The sequence below is a fragment of the Falco peregrinus genome, chromosome 5, assembly GCF_023634155.1.
Source record: "Falco peregrinus isolate bFalPer1 chromosome 5, bFalPer1.pri, whole genome shotgun sequence".
NCBI classification, from domain to species: domain Eukaryota; kingdom Metazoa; phylum Chordata; class Aves; order Falconiformes; family Falconidae; genus Falco; species Falco peregrinus.
In genome coordinates, this window is record NC_073725.1 from 86172770 (window position 1) to 86193089 (window position 20320).

General features: G+C 47.7%; 1 protein-coding gene across 3 annotated transcripts in view; it reads right to left on the reverse strand.

Moving 5' to 3' along the window:
* RNF216 (ring finger protein 216) overlaps positions 1-20320 on the reverse strand; it is an 80964-nt gene that overhangs the window by 8861 nt on the left and 51783 nt on the right. For all 3 annotated transcript variants that reach the window (XM_055805091.1, XM_055805092.1, XM_005228990.4), the window contains exons 14-15: positions 6637-6734; positions 3917-4139 (exon numbers count right to left, since the gene is read on the reverse strand). In XM_055805091.1, coding sequence (XP_055661066.1) covers positions 3917-4139; positions 6637-6734 — 321 coding nt within the window. The remainder of the gene's footprint in view (positions 1-3916; positions 4140-6636; positions 6735-20320) is intronic.

Below are 20320 nucleotides of genomic sequence, written 5' to 3' on the forward strand. Positions count from 1 at the left end.
TGTTTTTATCTGCTGTGCTTCTCATCGTCTTTAATGATGAAGTGTCGCAGGAAAGCGGCTGCCCCCCTCCTGAAAGAAAGAGACCCGGTAACTATTGCTGGGCTGCACAACCCCTCCCCTGTCTTTAGAAAGCGCCTTCACCACCACCGCCTCCCCCTTTCTGGCTTTTTACTGCTTGCTTTTTCCACGTACGTGTGGCCGCAGCCGTTACTAATAAACTTGAAATGATTTTTCACGACGGAGCCTTCCAAAGGACTAAGGGGTTTTGTTTCAAATCATTCCCAGATCAGCTGCGGAGAGCCTGAGCAAGAGCAGGCATCGGCTGTCTCCAGCACTCTGCCATGCAGCAGGAGGCAGGGATAAAAGCAGGCTGTGCTGGAACTGGAACGGGGCATCCGCAGTGCTGCAGGACAAGGGAGGCCAGGACCGGGATGAAGCACACGCTGGTGTTTTAAGAAACGCAGAGTTATTTTAACAACAGGCATTCCATCTTGATAGCTTTCTGGGAATACCCTGCATCACCCGTATGCTTGTGATTAAGGCATTTTATAGTACGTTAAAAAACAAAAACAGAAAAACAAACCACCCTCCGCCCTACATTTAGAGGTGCTTCCCCCCACCTCCAACTCCTAAAGGCAGCGCTGTGTACTTCATGCATTTTCTTAATGCATCTGTAGTTTTACAGAGTCTTCACTCAACATCTTATTTTTATATTGCTAGAAGGAGGGATAATTGCAAACACCTTATACTGATTAGTTTTCTGCTTTGAACTTTAATGATGGGCCTTTGGGAGTGTTTTAAGAGTTTAGTGAAAACATCTTAAAATTGAAAGCCAAAAACACCGCTGTGCAATATTACTGATAGTCCAAAGACGGGTATTAAATTAAACATAATACATACAAGAGCAGAACCTGGTTTACCAAAACAATCAGAATGCATTAGTCAAATTGCACCGTGGGATTTGTACAAACCGGCTAAAACGCACACATCAGCCTCAGGTTTGCTACAGCTCTTTAGAAATGGGGGAAAAGGCAGCCCCCAAGTCCCAGAGCCGATTCTCACTGCTCTGTCCTGAGCTTTGTCTCTGGCAATATTGCATCAGCCCCTCCCGCAGCCAGCAACGTCTCAGCAAGCCGAGCCAAAGCTAGCACTGCCTGCGGAATAGGCACACGAGGATTTTTGGCCAAGCAGCTTACTGAGAAGAGCTCCTGGCACGTGTTCACATCCTACAGGGGTGCAGGGCACAGATTAGCTCTAGAAGAAATGCAGTGATTAAGCGATTACTGCCTGCTACCCTAGAAGCTGCTGACCACAGCCCGACTGCAGCTTGTCTCTGAGCCAGCAAATATTGCACCGATTTAAATTAGACTCTAGTCTGATTACAGCATAGGGACAAGATTTTAACTAACCTTTTATTATGGGAAATTTTGAAGCGTCTGCTTTACTCTCTTAAGATCATTTGAGACAAAGACTAACAGATGCTGCAGTTCCTAGAGGACTGTCTTTAATTTGTTTTTAACCCAAGCTAATGAATAGGTTTACTTATACTTTTGCAAGAATCCTTTCAAACTCAGAAAACGTTAAACCTTTGGAAAAGCACAAAGGTTCCCTCAATTTTGCTGTAGCTAATGGGGAGTTAGATCCAAACCACACCCTTCACGAAGGTATGAGATCAGCCAGGTCTGACAGAATGCCGAAGCCTACATCCGTGAAACACAAACGGACAAGACCACGGTGCTGTCACCGTGCCACTGCTCTGCTGCAAAGGCAGGTCTGAGTTAAGGCTGTACGTGAGGATATCAGAAATTGGAAGAAAAAACACCCTGTCACCCAGTGGAAGCCAGGATTTGGTGCCACACATGTGCCCTCCACATTTCGCAGCAAAGCCTAATGCAGGGAGAGGGGTGACAGCTCCTAAGCGATAGGGCTGCAAATTTCACAGGGGACGAGACGACCCAGTCTTGTCTTCTCTGTACTTGCACACACATAGAGCATGGCTGTAAACGGGTGCAAGCCCATGGCAGATACCATCTTCCTACACGCACAGCATCTGTTGTATACTGACTTCAACAGAAGAAACTGAGCCAACAGAAGAAACAGAGGAGTTGGAACAGGCACGAGCAGATGCCAATGCAGCAGCCAACAGAGCTGGGATGGGGTAATCCCTTGGATGCACATCATCCCTGACAAAGGACAAGACTCTACTGATACAATGGCCTTTTGCTCTTTCATATCCCCATGCCAAGATTCAAATGCTTTCCTCCTCTTCACACATACCACATTAACTCCTGTTTACATCTCCCAGAGGACAGCGCAGACCACCCAGGTGGGACTGGCTTAGTGTCACTAAGCACCTCACAGAGGGGGACCATGCGCACAGGTATCCATCACTTCAGTCTTAAGATGCCAACAGTTGAGTTTCACGTAATTCTTTGTGGCACAGTGAGGACAGCCACCCACCTTCATCTCCCAGCCCATCAATGCTCCGTCATTTAAAAAACAAACAAACAAAAAAAAGAGCATGCAGTGCCAGCACTTTGCTGATGGTGGGAAATTTTTCTTTGCCACAACATTGGTTAATTAGAGAGCTGGAAATGGCCCAGTGACAGTGCCCCCTTTGTGCTCCTTATTTATTTATTTATTTAAAAGTACAGTAGGAGCTTTTTGAGAGGCCTCATGTTTTCTCTGGCTCCGAACAAACACCATCATGCAGCACAATCAGCGGCCTGATGGGAACAAAGGATGCCAGCGCTGCAGAACCCTGAATCGCATCCCAGTGGAAAACGGGAAGGAGTGGGACAGGAATCCGAGCAGTGCAGAACCAGGTGTCAGAAACACGACGGGGGGTGCCTAGAAGGAGATGTCTGTGTTTGGTTTAATGCCTCACACTGACAGGATAATGCAGGGAATAAAAGCAGGCAAGCAGAGGACTAGGAAGTTTACACTGGTTGCGACACTGCTGGGATGTCCCCAAGGGCATGCAGGTGGAAGGGAGAGATGGAGAGTGGCTTTTCCTGGGCTCTGTACAAGCGCAGGATGGTGCACATCCCCTGCAGAAAGAGGGGCTGCTAGCAGTCTGGCAAGCTGCAGCAGCCCAAAACAAAGGAGTGTTGGGAAATACAAAGCTCAGACAAGCCTGTGAAGGCAGATCTGGCAGATACACATCCACGCTGCTCCACTGCTTTGCTGAAATCAGCAAATTCAACTCCTGCTCCTACTTACAGTCCTTCCGAATTCCCGGTATCGAAGACTTCTATTTACAGAGACGTTGCAGGACGTTTTCCCATGCTTGTCACAGCTACAAGCTGTATTAAGTTACTACAGCTTCCCTTACAGCTCAGTACATGCTTCAGCTCTCCCTTTGCAGCTGTTGACAACAGCCGTGAGAACAGCCCGGCCTGCTGGCTTGCAGGCAGTCTTCTCCACCGGCCCAGCTCTACCAAGGGACCGCAGAGCCAGCAGCCGGATGATCCAGGCACCAAAAAGACACAAATTCCCTTGCCTCCAGCTCGGAAAGCCATACCAAACAGCATCTCAGCTGCAAAACTAGGAACGAGTCCCAGTAATCCCAGCGCTGGCTCCTGCGCCTGGTGCCAGCACACACTCCCCACCAGCTCTTTCCACAAGCCCCGCTCCCCCGAACACCACTCTGAGCACTTCCAGCCACAGCCCTTGGTCTAACAGGAGCTGTTTTTCCCTAAAGCAACACCAGTTTCTTCCAAGTTGCGGTCAGATGTGACACTGTGCTGATGTAGGCTTCCAGTGTATTTTTTAACTGCCTGGGGAAAGGGAAAAAGTCGCGCTGTCTAAACCCAGCCGTTTTCCTCTGGTGGAAGGCGTGTATTTCAGCGCGCTGGCACGGAACAGTAATTGAAATCAGGGTGCGAATCATTCACAAAAGTCCTTCGTTACTTACTGTGGGATCTGTCCAAAGCGAGCACTTTGCACAGTCCTGGCAGGGAGCCCCGGGCGAGCGGGGGTGCTGGCAGAAGTGGTCGTACCCGTTAATGGCAGCCCGGCAGAGGTAGCACATCTGAGCACCGCATCGGCAGGACATGCGGTTGCAACCCTCCGATTTAATGAGGCCAGTCCCACACTTGTGGCATTTTCTAATTCGGGCAGCTGTCATTTTCTCTTCTCTGCAAAGCAAGAGGAGGGAAAAGAATTAGAGAAGGGGTGCTTGCAGCCACCAGCCTGCGGTAAAATTACTATTACACCATCCCAGCTATGTTTTAACCCCCCCTCCCCAGTGCTCCTCTCCCCCTCCTCTTTCCTCCTACACCATCCCCACGGCCCCACCGCTGTTCCAAGGAGGTCTGGGCTCAGCTCCACTTGGAAGCAGCCCATAACAACTCAAGAACAAATTAAGTGAAAGAAAGTCAATCACTGGCTGCATGCTGCAGACCTGATCCTGGTTTCCATGTGAGCCAAGACACTGCAGCACCAGGCTCTGGCTTGGGAGGAATTTAAACTGTAAAGTTGAAGGGCCAAAGGGCATGTGGATGCTTGACTTGGCTGAGGAGAAATACAGCTCCGGAGATAAAAGTTCAGGAAAAGCAAACCCTCCCGCTGTCATCTGCTAGCTCATTTTATATTTGCCTGTTGCTCCAGCTACAAAGTTGCCACGACTAAATTTTTTTTTTTTTCCTCCAACCCTGGCTGCTACACTCCAGCTTTATTTGGTTTTTGTTAAATTTAAATCAGTAACTGAAAAATAATCACACCTTTCCCCACAGAGACTGGGCTTTCCCTCTTCTCTTAAGATTCCCTACATACATTTTCCAGAGATTCTTGCTTTAGATTCAAGAGATGGGTTTCACCCTAATGGAGCGCAAATGGGAATCCAGGACAAAGCACGGTCCTTGTCCCCAGGAGACATCCTGGCAGCAACACGTGCTCCAGTGCAAGGGCTCAGCTCACAGCAATACTCTTTTGGCACAGAAATGGAGGAAAGCCTCAGTCATTTAATTAAAAGACTTAAGAATATAAGTTGTCATCCTAAGGGCCAATTTTCTGACCGCTGGAGATCACGTTACAATTTAATTCACAACCTAGAAGTGAAATCTGATGACAGAAGAGTAAAGAGACTGTGTTTTCATTGAGGGAAGCGCAGTTCTCTGGCTGCGCTGACCTGGCAGTGGGGAATGGTCTCCCTTAGCCAGGCATCTCCACCCAGCTACTCCAGCGGACCTGCAAAATCAACATATGTTTGGGAGATGACAGGGAGGTATTTTTGAGGAGGATCACAGCAGCAAAACGGGCTACGGTACAGCCCCACCAACTGCTCCGTCAGCACAACCGGAGGAGTGGGGGACGGCAAGGTGGAAACTTCAGCTGCCTTGCAGTTATACCTGGCCTGACCTGCATCCAGGCGTTTGGAGATACACTAAGAATAGAAAAAAAAAAAAAACAAACCACCAAAAAAACCCAACCCAACTTGAGACTGACTTTCCTCTGAGCTGCAGCTGCTCTTCCCTTCGCCACTCAACAGGATGCTGCTCATGCAGATTTTTTTTTGGAAACTTGGAGCAAGGCAGGAAGTTTGGCCTGAACTCCAGCTGTGCTTCCCTTTCCTTACACGCTGCTTCAAAAGGAAGCTCGCATTGCATCAGGCAGCTAGACTCCTCTATCCGCAGCAACGCTCTGCTAACGGTTTTGCAACTGCTAAGTTTTTCCTTATTAGGGGACATGAAAACTCGTTTCTTTCCCTGTAGGCGAGAGGGAGGAAAAGTGGCAGAAAAAAAATGACATATCAAATCTGTAAAGATTTTTTTTCTGAATTAGGGACTGTGCAATGAGCAAGCAACAGCCATTCAGCCTCCCAGTGTGGAGCTTTCCAACCTCTGCTCATGCCAGACTGAGACTGAACCAGACAGGAAAGGACTGGGTGATGTGGGCAAGTCCCATTTGACTGCACTGGACATGCAGCTCCATGGATGAACCTTCCCTTCTTTCTTAAAGGCAGAGAATTTTGTCATTTACTGTAGCAATGAGGAAGATCAACCCTGAAAAGGTTTTATGGGAAACACTCGGGATTTACACCTGCGTATTACAAAATATGACTCTGCTCTGTAACAATTCCTACAAACCTGTTTGAAACAGAGACATGTTTCTGTAAGAAAACACATCCCCTCCCACAAAGCCAGAAAGCAGTAGCTGAGCAAACCGCCCATTGTCTCCATTCCAGATTTTTCACAGGGCAATGATGACTTACTGTGACTCAACACTGCTTTGCCTCTGCGCGACACCTCCCTTCTCCCCCCAGCAGCAGCTCTAATGGGGGTTTGTCACCTCGGAGAAGGACCAGGTGCCAGCCTGCGAGACGCTGGGCTAGCCAGAGGAGCAGGCTGCTCTGGTAACAACTCTCCCACGCTCTTAAATTACCAGCTGAATCCACCACCAAGGATCTTTCACAGAAAGAAATCCCATCCTGGGAGCCTTCTGACCCCTCAGCTTTGACGTCCCTAGGACCTCCCTGATGGAAGGTAGTGACACCCAGCAAGACTTAAGGGCCTCGGCTAGTTGCAAGAACAGAGGGGGTTTCTCACCCCCTCCACCCTGGAGTAGATTGCCTAGTGTCCTGCTATGGCAAGTTCATCTACCCCCCATTCTTGCCTGGTCAGGGAGTTCACTTACATGGATGTCCTGTATTTGATGTCATCCTTCTCAGCCAGCTGCTCGCAGGTGAGGTTCATGTGCTCCTTCCACAGCCCCTGGCACTTCCGACACGTCTCCTGAGGAGAAGAACAAGTATTAAAGGAAGAGAAGACCCAGCACACCACTAACAGCATTAGGAACTGGAAAAATTCCCATCTCTTCCCCCACCACGCTGGAGGGTCTCAGTTGAGGATGGGGCTGGCAATACGGTATATAGAGGTCTGCAGGTCTGTCCTCCGCTGGAGACCAGAATAGGTGCATCAAATACTGGGAGCCAAAGGGTTTTCCAAGGCACAAGAACCCAGGTACAGAAAGAGTCCACAAATCCTAGTTCACCTCCAACTCCCGGAACAGCTACCAGGTTCACCGGTTACTTCCCAGAGGAGACGGCGGAGATGAAAATGTGGTGCTAAAGGACATTCAGTTCATCTGTTTCCTGACCAAAACCATTCACCTTTCTAGAAAGGGCTTCTAACTCAGCAGACGATGGAAACTTCGCAGCTGCATCAAAAACTGCTTCAACCATGCATACAAGCAAATCCCTATGACGCTTTGTAAAACCTGACAAAATAAAGTTAAAGCAGTTTATGTGAGTAAACAGCTTAAAAAGACAGGATGTGGACAAATGTCCCTAAACCAGATGTGGGATATGAACAAATATTTATTAATTTAACCAGAAGAGCTGAACTAAGAGCAAGTGACTGAACTTGCCTGTTCCTGTAAACTCTTTGGCAACAAGGCTCTAATCCGAGCCTGGTAAAGCTGTGTGGAAGCGGAGAGCCGTGGAGGCACTATTGGCAAGGGAACTTGGACTAACGCTGGGGATAAGTTGATTTTTTCCGTTGGCTGGCCAAAGAAAACATAATTTTGTTTTGGGTCAAACAAGAGATTTTCCTTTAATTTGAGGAAGATTTAAAAACACCCAGATCAAACTTGGAAAAAGTACACATTTCACAGTCCAACTGTTTCATCTTCAGGATGGCTGGGGCTCAGGGTTTTAAATCCAACTTTCTCCCCCTGGCAGGAAAACCCGTATGGCTGTGAAGCATCCTCTTCCCCTCCACACAAAAGAAGGTCCCAAAAGAGCTTTGCCCAGCCCTGGTCACACTATTAGTGAAAAACAACAACTGCAGCAACAGATTTTGTCTGAATACGTTACCTTCATTTTATTTTAATGAAGAAATTGAACGTTTATACGAGATATGATAGAAGTAACTGCTTAAAACACACGTAGGCAGCAACACTGTTTTTGATCATGAATCAGACAAACAGGATGAAGACCAAAGCTTCCAAGGAAGCCATCCCTAGGAGGGGGTTGCAAAACGTTGGCTTGTTTGTATTTGTGCTTGCTGGGAGATGCGTAACAGCTTGTGCTTTTATCTGGAGAATTAAAGACTCCTCGTGCTGGCTGGCTAAGCTGGACATGTTTGCAGACTGCAGGGTAAGGGCTGTAGGATGAGGAGAGCCAAGTGCGTGATTGCATCCCAAAAGCTCAGCAAGAGGATTTTGTGATCACTCACCTTGCAAATGCACCCTTTGGCAGGCAGGCTCTAGTTTTCAGGGGCAGTAAATGCCTTGGTTCTATTGATCCTCATGAATCATTCATCATACTCTGTGTCTTCCTGCTAAAGCTGTTAAAACAGGCACCACTTTGTGTGTGTTTGTTGGCAGGTCACATCTGGCTGTTATCGGCATGGGAGGATCACACTCTGAGCCGCTCATGGACCTGGATGAGGACCCACCTTCCCCTTTTATTCTCAACACCCAGCCACATGCCATTCCAAGATCAAAAGCGCCGTAGGTCTTGGGTTTTTAAATACATCAAGGGTTAAAAGACAGTCTTTGGAGCCCTGCTACACCGAACCACTTTCACATGCCAGCAACAGAGATTTAGCAGCTTTTTGCCAGAAGGGTTGGCACATTTTCCAGCCAGGAGCCTACTATTCCCAATTACTTAACTCCAGGAGCCTCCTTTGCTGCCGAATTAGAAACGATGCCCTTCTGAAGCAGATGGTACCGCTTATACTTTTGTACCAAGTCATTCCTTTTGCTACTGCCACCATCCTTGCTTTGTGCGCTGCAGCTATTTAAAAACAATGCCCTCCCTTGAGCTGAGGCTGCTGTTACTGGCCAAACAGTTGTCTCCTACACTAGGGAAAAGGGATTTCTGTGCGGGCAAGGAGATAGGGAAGAGGCACGGCAATGCTGATTCCCAAGCGCACTGGGATGGCATGAGATAGGAGGTATCCAGTTCTCTGCATTACTGTGACTGCTGCACAGCGAGTGCCATCACAGCTGTGCACATTTCTGGGATCCCTCCCAAGACGTGTTGGCCACGAGGAGCTGCAAACCCACAGGCAGCTCTGCCTGCCTGTTCCAATGCACCCCACAAAGAGATGTCCCCGTGGCTTCCTAACTCCGAGTGTCACCTGGTGCTGCCTCTGACCGAGCAGTGTCATCCCCAAAACAGAGACAGGGCAAAAATGGATGATACATGTGCCATTAGCAGAACTCGATGCGACTTCTCCCTTTGCTCTACCCAAGACAATGGCACATTGTTGGCAGTTACAGGAACCCGCGTTGGACCCCTTCACACAGAGGCAGGGAGAAATCCCCTGGTTCAGACAAAGGCGACTGTACCAGTGCCTGAGATCACAGCTCTTGCTCGAGAGAAGAAAAGTGACTTTTAAAGATTTTTACTTTTAGTCGAATCCAAACTCGGCTGACGAGGGTTTTGCACATCTCACGTAGTGACAATTCTGATCTTCACACTTTCCACAGGGGGTTCTTGTATTTTAGAAGCAGCTTTTTGTTTGATAAAGAAACATACTCTGCCGTTACCATGTTAATTATCCTAAACAGACAGTAGGATAGCTGATTTCTTGCAACCAGCCTAGATTATGTCTATTGTAAGAGCACCACTTGGCACTAAGACTGGCTACCACAATGTAAGGCGGCACCAAAACCCACATGAACAGAGAACGAATACTTCCCAGCCCTGAAATCTTCTGCTCCAAGCGCAGCAGCCAAAAAGCAACTCACTCCACCAAAACAAATACCCTTCCCAACTTTTCAGCACCTTGTCCATTAGCAAACCCTAGCCTGCTCAGGTAAGGGGAACATGACGTGGGAAAGCACGTTTTGTTTTAAACAGCTTTTCAGCTGAATTCATCAGTTCTGGATAGCGTGAATTCCATGCGTTTCTCCTGCCTTTCCCCAGCCCGCTCCTCCTCGCAGGCAGGTACCGCTAACGCAGCTTTCGGTGCGAGGGCGGTGTGTTTGCAGAAGCCTTGGCATTAGCAGACGGCTCCAAACCAGGCATGGATGCAGGAGATTAAGTATCTGCTGCCTGTTACATCTGCCCAAGCTTGGCAGGCAGCCTGGGAGAGTCCATTAATGCACCGGGCTGGGCCGGCGGAGAGGAGGATGTGATGGAGAGGGTGTTTAATCGCACACTGTAATCTCCTCACTGTACATCTGTTAGAGGTAGTGGCTCCGTTTCCTCTCGCTGCCTGCCAGGAAGCAGCCGGGCTTAACACAAACATGTTTGGGTTCAGGAGGATCCTTTGTTCCCAGGGTCAGCAGTGCGGATACGCAGCTTTCTGTGCACAGGGCCAGCCTGGCTAAGGGTGGCCAGTTTACTTTTAGCATCACAATCCTTAGATGTCCTTATTAATTGTCCCAGCACCTAAAGAAGGCAGAAGGGAGAGTTTCACACCCACCTACCACCTTCGTCAGTACTTCTATTGGTACTTGCAATGGATGCCACAGTTTTCAAACACAGCTTAAACTTTTTTTCCACTCCACTGTCCACAGAAAATAAATCTCCAAGGTCCAGCTTATCTATCAGGGGGGAAAAAAACAAAAACCCAACGCAAGCAATCAACTTTTCCCTGCCAGTCTCCATATCCTTTTGGCTCCAGCCAGGCTGTTATACACACTGCTGCCAGTGCAGATGCACCAGCTTTCCTGGTTTCAACCCAAACGAATGCCACATGGACAAAAACATCAGATGATACACAGAGATCACAGACCCACTGCCCACAGCATTCCTGCGTGCCCGCTCCTTCTGTAGGAGTTTACACGAAGCCATTTACTGATGGAGCAAAATGCAAAGGGAGGTGGGGAGGCTCAACTTCAACAACAACAGGCAATGGAGCCGGCTGTCGTCACCGCCCTCCAGCTCTCAGTGGTGGCTCTGAGCTGAGTCCAGCGCTCGCCTTAGCTCTCCATATGCTGGTTAATTAAATCCTGTTGCCGCTGTGCCGTGTGCTCCCCGTGTCCCCCCAGGAAGGGCCAGCTGCACACTCCAGCAGTCTCTGCTGATGGCACACATGGGGACGTCGGCTGCTGCGCTCCCCGCTAGGAGCGAGAAGGAGGTAAAGCAGGCTGCGTATCCCTTCGATGCTCGCTGGGACAGAGCCCCAGTGATTGATTCCCTGCTTCTTCCTGCTTTTAGACACACAATAGCGCAGGCTAACCTCAAACAGGCCAAGTTTTACCCAAAAGCAGATGTGAACGCAAGAGTCTTAGAATAGCACCTCAGGGCCAGTCCGTACTGCACTGGTTTAATTAAAGGGCTGCAATTCCCAACCAGACGAGTTAATGGGAAAACAAAGAACCACACAGTCCTCCTCCCCACAAAGTCTCCACTGTCCATACAGCTGCACTGACCTTAACTAAAAATGGATGCAGAAGTAGCTAAATGAATACAACCTTTAAGCACGGATAAGCTCTCATAAGCAAACTCCTTCAGGGCTGTTTCTGGGATTTTCTAAATGTTAAGCTGGGATAAAGAGGCTATAATCCAGCCCGAGACAATCCATTTTGGTGATAGACCCCTCTTTAGAGATGTACAAACACTCAGCATGGGGAAGTGAGCTCACAGCTCTGCAGGTACCCGACCGCCCGGTACTTTCTGCTCCTGGAGCCGCCAGCATCGCCACATGCCACGGGTGACATAGGAGGCAGGTACCAACCTCAAAGGCACAAAATCCAGGCGGCATGGAGAAACAAACGCCATGCTGCGGAGGGGCACTGGGGAGGGAGGAGGTGGGCGCTGGGTGGGCTCGCTGCTCCCCCAGCACGGCTGTTCCCCGGGCAGCGCTGCCGCTCAGCGGCCACCAGCCACACCACAGGCCCTGGCACAGAACGGAGGAGACGGCAGCTAAGAGAAACCAGTGATGCAGAGTTAGAAGCTGGATAAAGAAAACATGCATTTATATCCAACACCCACCGGGAGGGTTGGTTCAAGCTTCTACGGCCATATATTAAACCCCATGACCAAAAGCAATGACCCCACAGCCAATGCCTCCTGTTTCGCATGTTCCTGTTAAATTCAGCATATTGCACTCCTTCCCCATCTTTAAGACACTGGAGATACAAAATGCCCTTCTGCATCCACAAACACGCTGGCAGGCTGGTTCCCATGGTAGTTTGGGTCATCTGCATTAGAATCTAAGAACCAGAAACATGTGGTAACTCCCACCGCACGCTTGCCTAAGTCAGGACGACTATCTCATATCTGTAATTCACAAGCTCCTGAAAAACATACACCAAAGCAAGGTTTTCCCCTCCCCAGAGCTTGACTTTAAAAGGCCAGATCAACTGCTGGTTTGGATGCAGCGGTTAGAGACCTAGAGAGCAAAAATACCTGCAGCTTCACGCAAGAAGTGCTGCTCAGCATCAACGGCACCCTACAGCTGCTCAGAGGGGGAAACTGTGCTAGCAGGAGAAATCGCTCGCTGATCTCGTGCTCACGTACCATAGTGCAACTAGAGTAAGAGAAACAGCTCCTTCACTGAGTAGGGTCATGATTTAATTTGAACTCGTACGAAATGTTAAAAGTTTTTTGTTTTTCCATTATTTGGGATGTTTTGAAAGAAGGAGTTCTGTTTCAAAGCTATTTCCTTCTCAAGCTCCAGAGGTGTCAGGAATGCATTCAGAAGGTCAGTTGCATAGATGAGCACTGGAGTATTTGCATCACACGTTCATCGCACTGGGATCCCTTCCCCTGAACTGAGAAACAAGTGTTTCTCATAAGGATAAGCTTTCCCCACTGAAGTAACGTTTTTCAGAAGCTAGTCCCCTGCCCTGAGCAGACCGATACCGCACGCAGTGCCTCTCCAGCTCAGCACACCGGGAAGTTTGGATATGGCCAGGGTGGACTGGCTTTGTGACCTACCCAGAGGTGATCACCCACCAACCTGAGCCAGCCTGCAGTGCAGGCAGAGCAAACCTCTGCTTGGTCACTTTTTAAAGCCAGGTTAAACAGAGCCTGTGACCTCATGCTGAGGATGTTGTCTAAATCAGTATACCTGAGGTCATAGGGCCCAAAGTTAAAACGAATTCAGTGCATGTTACTGGAAACACATCTGTAGCTGTTAACCACAGTTTTTAGATGTGTTGGATTGCAGATAATAGCTATATGCCTTCCCAGCCAATGTAAATAATTAAATACTAGCAGACTAGTTCCAAGCACTCGGTAGCTGACCCTCTTGCCTCTCCCCGCAATGCAGATTGCCTCACCCCATTCAGCAGAGAGGTCCATGAGGTTATCCATTTAATCCTACACACAATCTGACCCTAAAAGGGATGCTGCTTCCAAGAGCTGCAGCTCTACATGATGAAATCTAGCAGGGCTAAGTAACACAGGCAGCAGCTATGGAGCTGGTGGAAACAACAGACACCTTTAGGAGAGGAAGAGATTTAGATTTCAAGACAAGCAACCTGATTTTTAAAGGATAACTCTGGAAGATCACTCAAGGGGTGGCACCCAAGGACATCAAGAAGGTTAAGGTGTAACAAAGGCAAGGTATCTTATTTGCAGAGGTACCTGCTAACGATGCATTGTAAGACTGAGACAAGGAACAATTACTGAAGTTCATTTTGAAACTCCCCTCTTATATCACCACATGATAAACAAATCTTCCCATCTTCCCTCCCCACCCCATGCTGTCACCACCACCCACCCCCAAGACACAAATCCCTTCCCAGGGCTTTGGGTGGCAGGAACTGGAGAAAGCCTCCTCCAGATCTGTCCTATTTTTCTTGTGGTTCTCTCTCCCCCTACCGTCTCCCGGATTTTATTGTATTACAAAAGGATTGCACGAGGAACTCTGTTACAGATGTCCTCTTCTCCATCAGCAGTTGCGTGCAGACCCAGTTTATTAACACACCTACAGCCGCTTTTAATGAGCCTCTGCAATATAGCAATTTTGATGGTAATTTACCAGCATTAAATGCACTTCATTTCCAATTTACTGTACTCTTGACCTACAGCAGAAGTTAACACTCCAGGTCATTATAACACCAGCAAGGGTTGAGAAAAGGTGAACTGTCTGAGCGGAGCACCTATGCCGATAAATAGCTTTAGTTTAGTTACAAATACAGCTTCAGAAACTGGGCAAGCACAGCTTGCTTTGCTAGGGAAATTAAACCCAAACGAGGGGAAAAACCCAAAGTAAAGTGCTCCTAGCTTTAAACTGGCCACAGTACAACAAAAATAAATAAATCAAAATGTTGGGGAACTAGCTAGGATAAAGAAAAATTAAAGCAAAGCGATACCTGGCCTCTTTGAAACTTCAGAAGTTCAGATGATTTATTGTTTTAATGCCTATGTGGTACAGTTACCTCGTACCTGCTGCTCGCCACAAGAGCTCGGTGCAGACGCTAAGAGAGCTTTGCAGCCCCTGAACCGAACCACAGCTACAAGCCTTTCAACTATAGTATTTATAGCTATAGTATTTATGGCAGATAAACTGAAAACGGCCCTCTGAACTGCTAACCTCCATCTTCCAAATTCACCAACGTGACAGTGAGTCATCTGCAGCTCATTTGCTATGCTAAAATAAGCTAGCGGTAAAACCAAAGCCCATGGTCCGTACCAGCAGACTGCTGAAACTTCCCGTCAAGAAAGAGCGCCGTGTGGAATTGAAAAAGACAAAACCACTGAGAAGTGCAGTGTGATGGAAGTTTACACCTGAAGCTCCAGTGCACATATCCACTTAATTTCCTCCCGCGCCACAAAAGCTATTCAGATGCCTGTCCAAAATAATAATAACAACGATAATAAAGATATAAGCAAATGAGTACCCACCAAAATAAAAGCAAAGTACTGAAAGCTGACCAGGGCAATAGACGTGCCAGTAACTCCCCAGTTCCTGTTTCAGAGCTCCCAGATGACGCTTCCATTCCCTCCTGCACCTAAAGCACCCACCAGCCCAGCCTAACACCAGCTGTGCCAGGGTTTCTGTTTGGTGCAGAGGCGGCAAAGAAAGCTCAGAACTGCAGTTTGGGGTGGTTTTTCAAGCCCTGCTAAGGCTGTTTGGCCCTGCAGCTTTAGTAGATGTAACACGCCTCCCCAGGGCTACAGGGAGCAGGCAGACACGGGAAGGAGATGCAGTGAGACAAGTGATGTCCAAAACCATCGGGGCACAGGCTGCAACGATCAGAAGTATTTCTTACTCAAAGCACACCTTGCAAATGGGGGAGAATCACTAGCTTCAGCCCTTGCCAGGGGCACGCTGGCACATCCCACAGGTTACTGCACCAGCACCATGTGCATCAACAGGGGTATTCTGCAGGCAGGATCGTATCAGCCTCAAGGCTTGGAAATAACAGAGGAATGCCCAGTGCACACCCTGCAAAGACACCAGCCCCGCCAAGGAGCATGGCAGAGGGGATACAGCCACCTGAGGCCACCACCCAAAGTGCCTGCTTACCCTCAGACCAGTCTAATCTTGACCAAAGCCGATCAGCCACCTTAACTCCTGAGGCAGGACGGGCAGGTTAATAGCAGTGGTGCTGCAATATCCTGCCAAACGAGGGTAGCTCAGGACACATTTGTCTTCTAATTAGAAGAGTTGTTTAATCTGTAATTTAATTTTCATTTCAATCATATATTCCCTTTCCATTATTATTTTTTTTAAAGTCATAGAAAAATGTGGGGCTTGGAAATGTTTTGGAGTAAGGGGAAAACCACCTCAGACCTGCAGACTTGGAAGCTAAACTGAGTTAGTAATTCCAAGGGCAGCCTCTCCACCTGCACCAGCTCTGAACCAAAAGCTGGTAATCCAGCAAGACAGGCTCGCTTCCTCACAATCGTGTGAGACTGGGCAAGAGGCAGGGAAAAAGAGACAGAAAATGTCTTGAACACGTGTTCGAGGTCCCAGCATCGTGCAGAAGACAGCCCATCGCTGCGAGATGGGAAGTGCACGCTGCAACCCTCTGCGCTGTGAAATCCCAAGGCAAGCAGTTCCCTTTGTTACAAACACTGATCTCAAATACCGGTTCCCCTCTTTTCCCCCTGCTTCACTAGAACGGTGTGCTTGCTTAGGTGCTCAACTATTTGCCTACAAACCAGAGATGTTACAAGCCTGTTTTCTATAAAAGCCAAAAAATGTCCAAGCCACCTCATCCCCAGGGATCCGTCTGAGCCCCAGCAGTCATTCCCAAGTAGCAACAGTCATTTCTGCCACCACCCAAGCACAATGACAAAACAAACCGGAATATTTCACAGTGGATCGCCGACGTCAACTCAGTTTCGAGGGGAGAACCCTGGCTGGTTCAGGAGAAGGAAAGCCATCCTACCACCTCAGGCCACCGAGGAAAGCGGCTGCTGTTGCAAGATGGGGGGGGGTCCACCGGTCACCTGTACCACACGCAGACCATCTCCCTCTTCCTACACCCATACGGCAAGAAAAAAAAAATATAAAAGAACTGCAAGGATGGAGCGCTTTGGTATGGCCAAACGTAGGTAAGGATCAAGAGTGGTGCTTTGGGGGTTACCTTATCAAAAGGGTGGATTATTAAGTTATGCTGTATGTGCAGTTCCTCCGAAAGGATTAAGTATGATACCCTCAGAGGGGTATGAACCACGGACAAAAATGCAGAGTGTGGGATACCGAAAGATTAAATCAACAATTTTGGCAGCACAAGGAAGGTATTTAGAAACAGGCCTGCTTTCGGCCATTTCCCCAGCCCCCGAGCAGCTCATAAATCCTATTCTTATTTTCTTGGTACTTCTATTGTAAAGACAAGGAGAGGAAGGAAAAAACAAAAGTGCGATCACAAATACATCATTGTTAAAACAGAGTTGAAGAATATGCGGATGCTACTGAAATCTACTTCCAAAATGCTTCCCCAACAAGTGGGGAAGCGTTTAGCTCCTACTCACCAGTTACCAACCCTGGGGAAGAGGCTTTCCATGTCAGCAAACCCCGCTGCCCTTCCTACAGTCAACCACCAAGGAATGGAGATCTTCAAAACACCTTTCTCCAAAACAGAAGCCCCAGCCGCACACCCACAATGGAAGCAGTGATCTGGTGAGGGGTGGCTGGAATTAAACACGAGATCTGTAACATACTGAGATGGATGCATAAGGCCATGTCCACCACTCTCACTTCAAAGGTCCGATTTGTTTGTTCAAAAGGTGCAGGTAGGGAAATAACAACCAGTCAGACCAGGGTAAGAACGGTCTTTCGGCTGCCTGCCCGAGGGAAGAGCCGGGGAGCCTGTAAATGAACCATTTTGTTTAGGTCAGCAGCTCCTGAAAGCAAAGGAGGCTCGTGGACATCCCGGGAACACCACAACATCCCTAGCCAGTTACTCCCCACTCCCCCCCGCCACTCCCCCCAGTTTCAGAGCTCAAGTGCTGAATATGAACCGAAACTAAAGCAATCAGCCAACAGATTTTGCAGGGCAGAAACACAAGCTGTACCACTCAAAAACTGAGCCGTTTAACCGATTGCCAAATGACCCATTTGCATTAATGTCGTGAAACAGGATATGAAGCACTTTGCAGCAAGAAAAAGGAGATTCACCTTATTAGAAAAATACTTTTAAGGTTCAAAAGTATTTTGCAGCCATGGATTATTTGTAAAAGATATTGACTGACAAAGCTGGCTTTTGGCTTACTAACACCATCAAAAATTACCACCCAGAGGGACGTTACCTGCTCTCAGCTAACGAGAGAGCCAGTGCCATGCATCAGGGACAAAGACTGTACCAGTTGCTGCAGAAAACTGCTCTTTAGGGTTCAGAAAGAAAACTATACTGAGACATCCCCAAGAGGCCAAGAGAGCCCCCCCCCAAGAGGCCAACAGATCTTGCTTGGTGTAAAAGACTGAAGGTGATAACCAAAAGGAGTGGGTATTGTCCTCCGCTTATCTAGGTTCAGAGTCACCTGGACTCAGACTATCTGAAAACCATCTTGGGTTTGGAGCAGATAAACTTCTCCCTGTGAAATGAAGGAGAGCCACAATTCCTAGTTGCCGTCTTAAGCAACAGGACTGAGAACCTAAGGCACCCCTCAAGCAAACAAAACCAGCACCTCCAGGTAGATGTTGTAACTTGGTTTATTTTAGCCTAGAATTTACCATGTCGCAAATCACCTCCCCACCCATTCAGAGCGGGTAAGACCAGCCCCTTCCCCCCCGCCTGACTTCTCGCTTCCACTTCTGACCCAGGATTTTATTGCAAAGGGAAACCAGCATTATTGGCCATAAAAGGCAAAGACCCATCTGTCACATTTCTGCAGAGTGGAGTCAACAAGGAGGAACTTCAGCGACTTCCTTAAAACTCCGGAAACACCAAAGGCCACTGCCATCTCCCCTGTCAGGATTAAAGGGTTTTTCTCCCACTTCCGAGAGGGATGCACATGGGCAACGACAGCAGACAGTGGAGAAGAACAGATGTCTCATTTTAAAAGCAGACAAAAGGAGAGGGGAAACAAAAAAAAAAAAAGGCAGAAGCAAACCGGCAAGAGTCAGGCAGTGTTCTGGGAGCTCTGCCCTGGGCTCCCACGTGTGGTCCGGGAAGCCGCTGTGCAGGCACCGCAAATGCACGATGCGCTGTTATACCAGGTGACCCAATGTGCTCCTTTCCACGCAACCCGACTTACATATCTGCAGGAAAACGATGCTTAGCAAGCTGAGAATTTAATTTAAATCAGGAATGCGTTTGGCCTTTTAGTCATTGCATGTTTATGTTTGCTTAACAAACCCCTACGTTTCTTCCATCAGATAATCCAAATTCCTGAGCTTAAAATGCAGACAAGTTCAATCCAAAAATAAGAGCAGTCAGAAGGGATTTTATTCAGGAACAGTAATTTTGCTTTTATGCATTTTTTTATTAAATGGAGAAGTACTCTCTTCCCTTTACACCCTTAAACACATACTTACACAAAGATGAAGGCCAAGTGACCCTCCACCGGCAATTGCTTGCTGGTTGCCATCCGTGCTTTACACCTCGCACTTCAGCTGCATCAACAACAAAAGCCGCCAGAACAATTTCATTTTTTGTTGGGCGCTAGTTTCACTTTCAGAAACACATAAAACAATGCAGCAGTTATTGGGTGGAAACCACAAAGCTGATTATGACTCCAGAAGTAAAAATGAACCCCAGCTTCATTTTGTCAAGTCTTATTAAGGGAGATATGTCTGCACAATGGCAACTGGGGAGAAAAGTCAGTGTAATGCTTGTTGGGCACATTAAGATCCCAAGATATCTTCTCCTGTAGGTTTTTGGGAGGAGGTTGCTATTACTGAGGAAACTACATAGTCTGAGCTTTATGTTAAAAGACATTTTAGAGAAAGTAAAAGAATTACCACTTTGCACTCACAAATGCATCCAAGTTTCTTCCCTGCTGTGGTTCCCACATGCATGACTGGTGCATGCCCCTTCCCCAGTACCAGCCCCTCAAACCGGAAGACTTCCAGCAAGAAGGGAGCCAGACAACACCGAAGGATCTATGTTCTTCTCCTTTATACCGAAGGAAATACTGCTCTATCCCACACCAGACCTTAGGACAAGCTGCTTCACTCTGGGCATCTCCCAAACGTCTCCAATTGCTCTCCAGCAAAAGTCCCACCAGTTGAGCACCCAAGACCACCTCCAGTATTTATCTTGAGTTTGGTTTAGCCTTGTTCAGGTGCATAAGCTTTACCTTTGGTCACACACACACTACAACAGAGTACCTTCGGCAGCTTAGATGTCGTCTGGGCAGCCAGAGTGCACAGCTGTTGAGACCCTCAACCCTCTCCCCCTTCTTTTAATATATAAACACTACTGTTTGACTTGCCAGGAGTGCAAAGAGGATACACTGTAACAGAAAACCCACAAAAATGTCACTTTTTGGCTTTGGTTGCCAATCTGGAACCTCTACCTTGGAAGAACAGCTTTTCAGACCAAGCCTGAAAAACACCCCATCTCAGCCTCATTACTGGACAGGCAAACAGGAAAAAAGTCACCTTCCTCAAGACAAAATAAACCACCAAAATTAAACAGAGATCAAATAGACATCACACAGCTTTAGGCTGCAAGGTTTCTTCGGGTGTATTCTTTGAACCATATTCTTCTTAAATCAGATCTTCACGGCCCACTAAGCGTTTGGCTGGTTCTGCTAAACCCGATGTGGATGTCTGCTTGCAAGCCAGGCAGTGGACTGTTAACTATCCCAACAACTTCTAGTGCCAATTTATTTTATGAAGCAAGACCCTCAGCACACATCACAGTCAGAAGAAAAAAAAAAAAAAGAAAAAAGCAAGCACAATACCTTGTTTTACTGAGGGTTTTTTTTTTTTTTAATGCAAAATCCCACAAACCTTTTTTGACATGAGACAGCTAAAAATAACTCATCCTGAAAAAGTCCTGTTATTTTTAT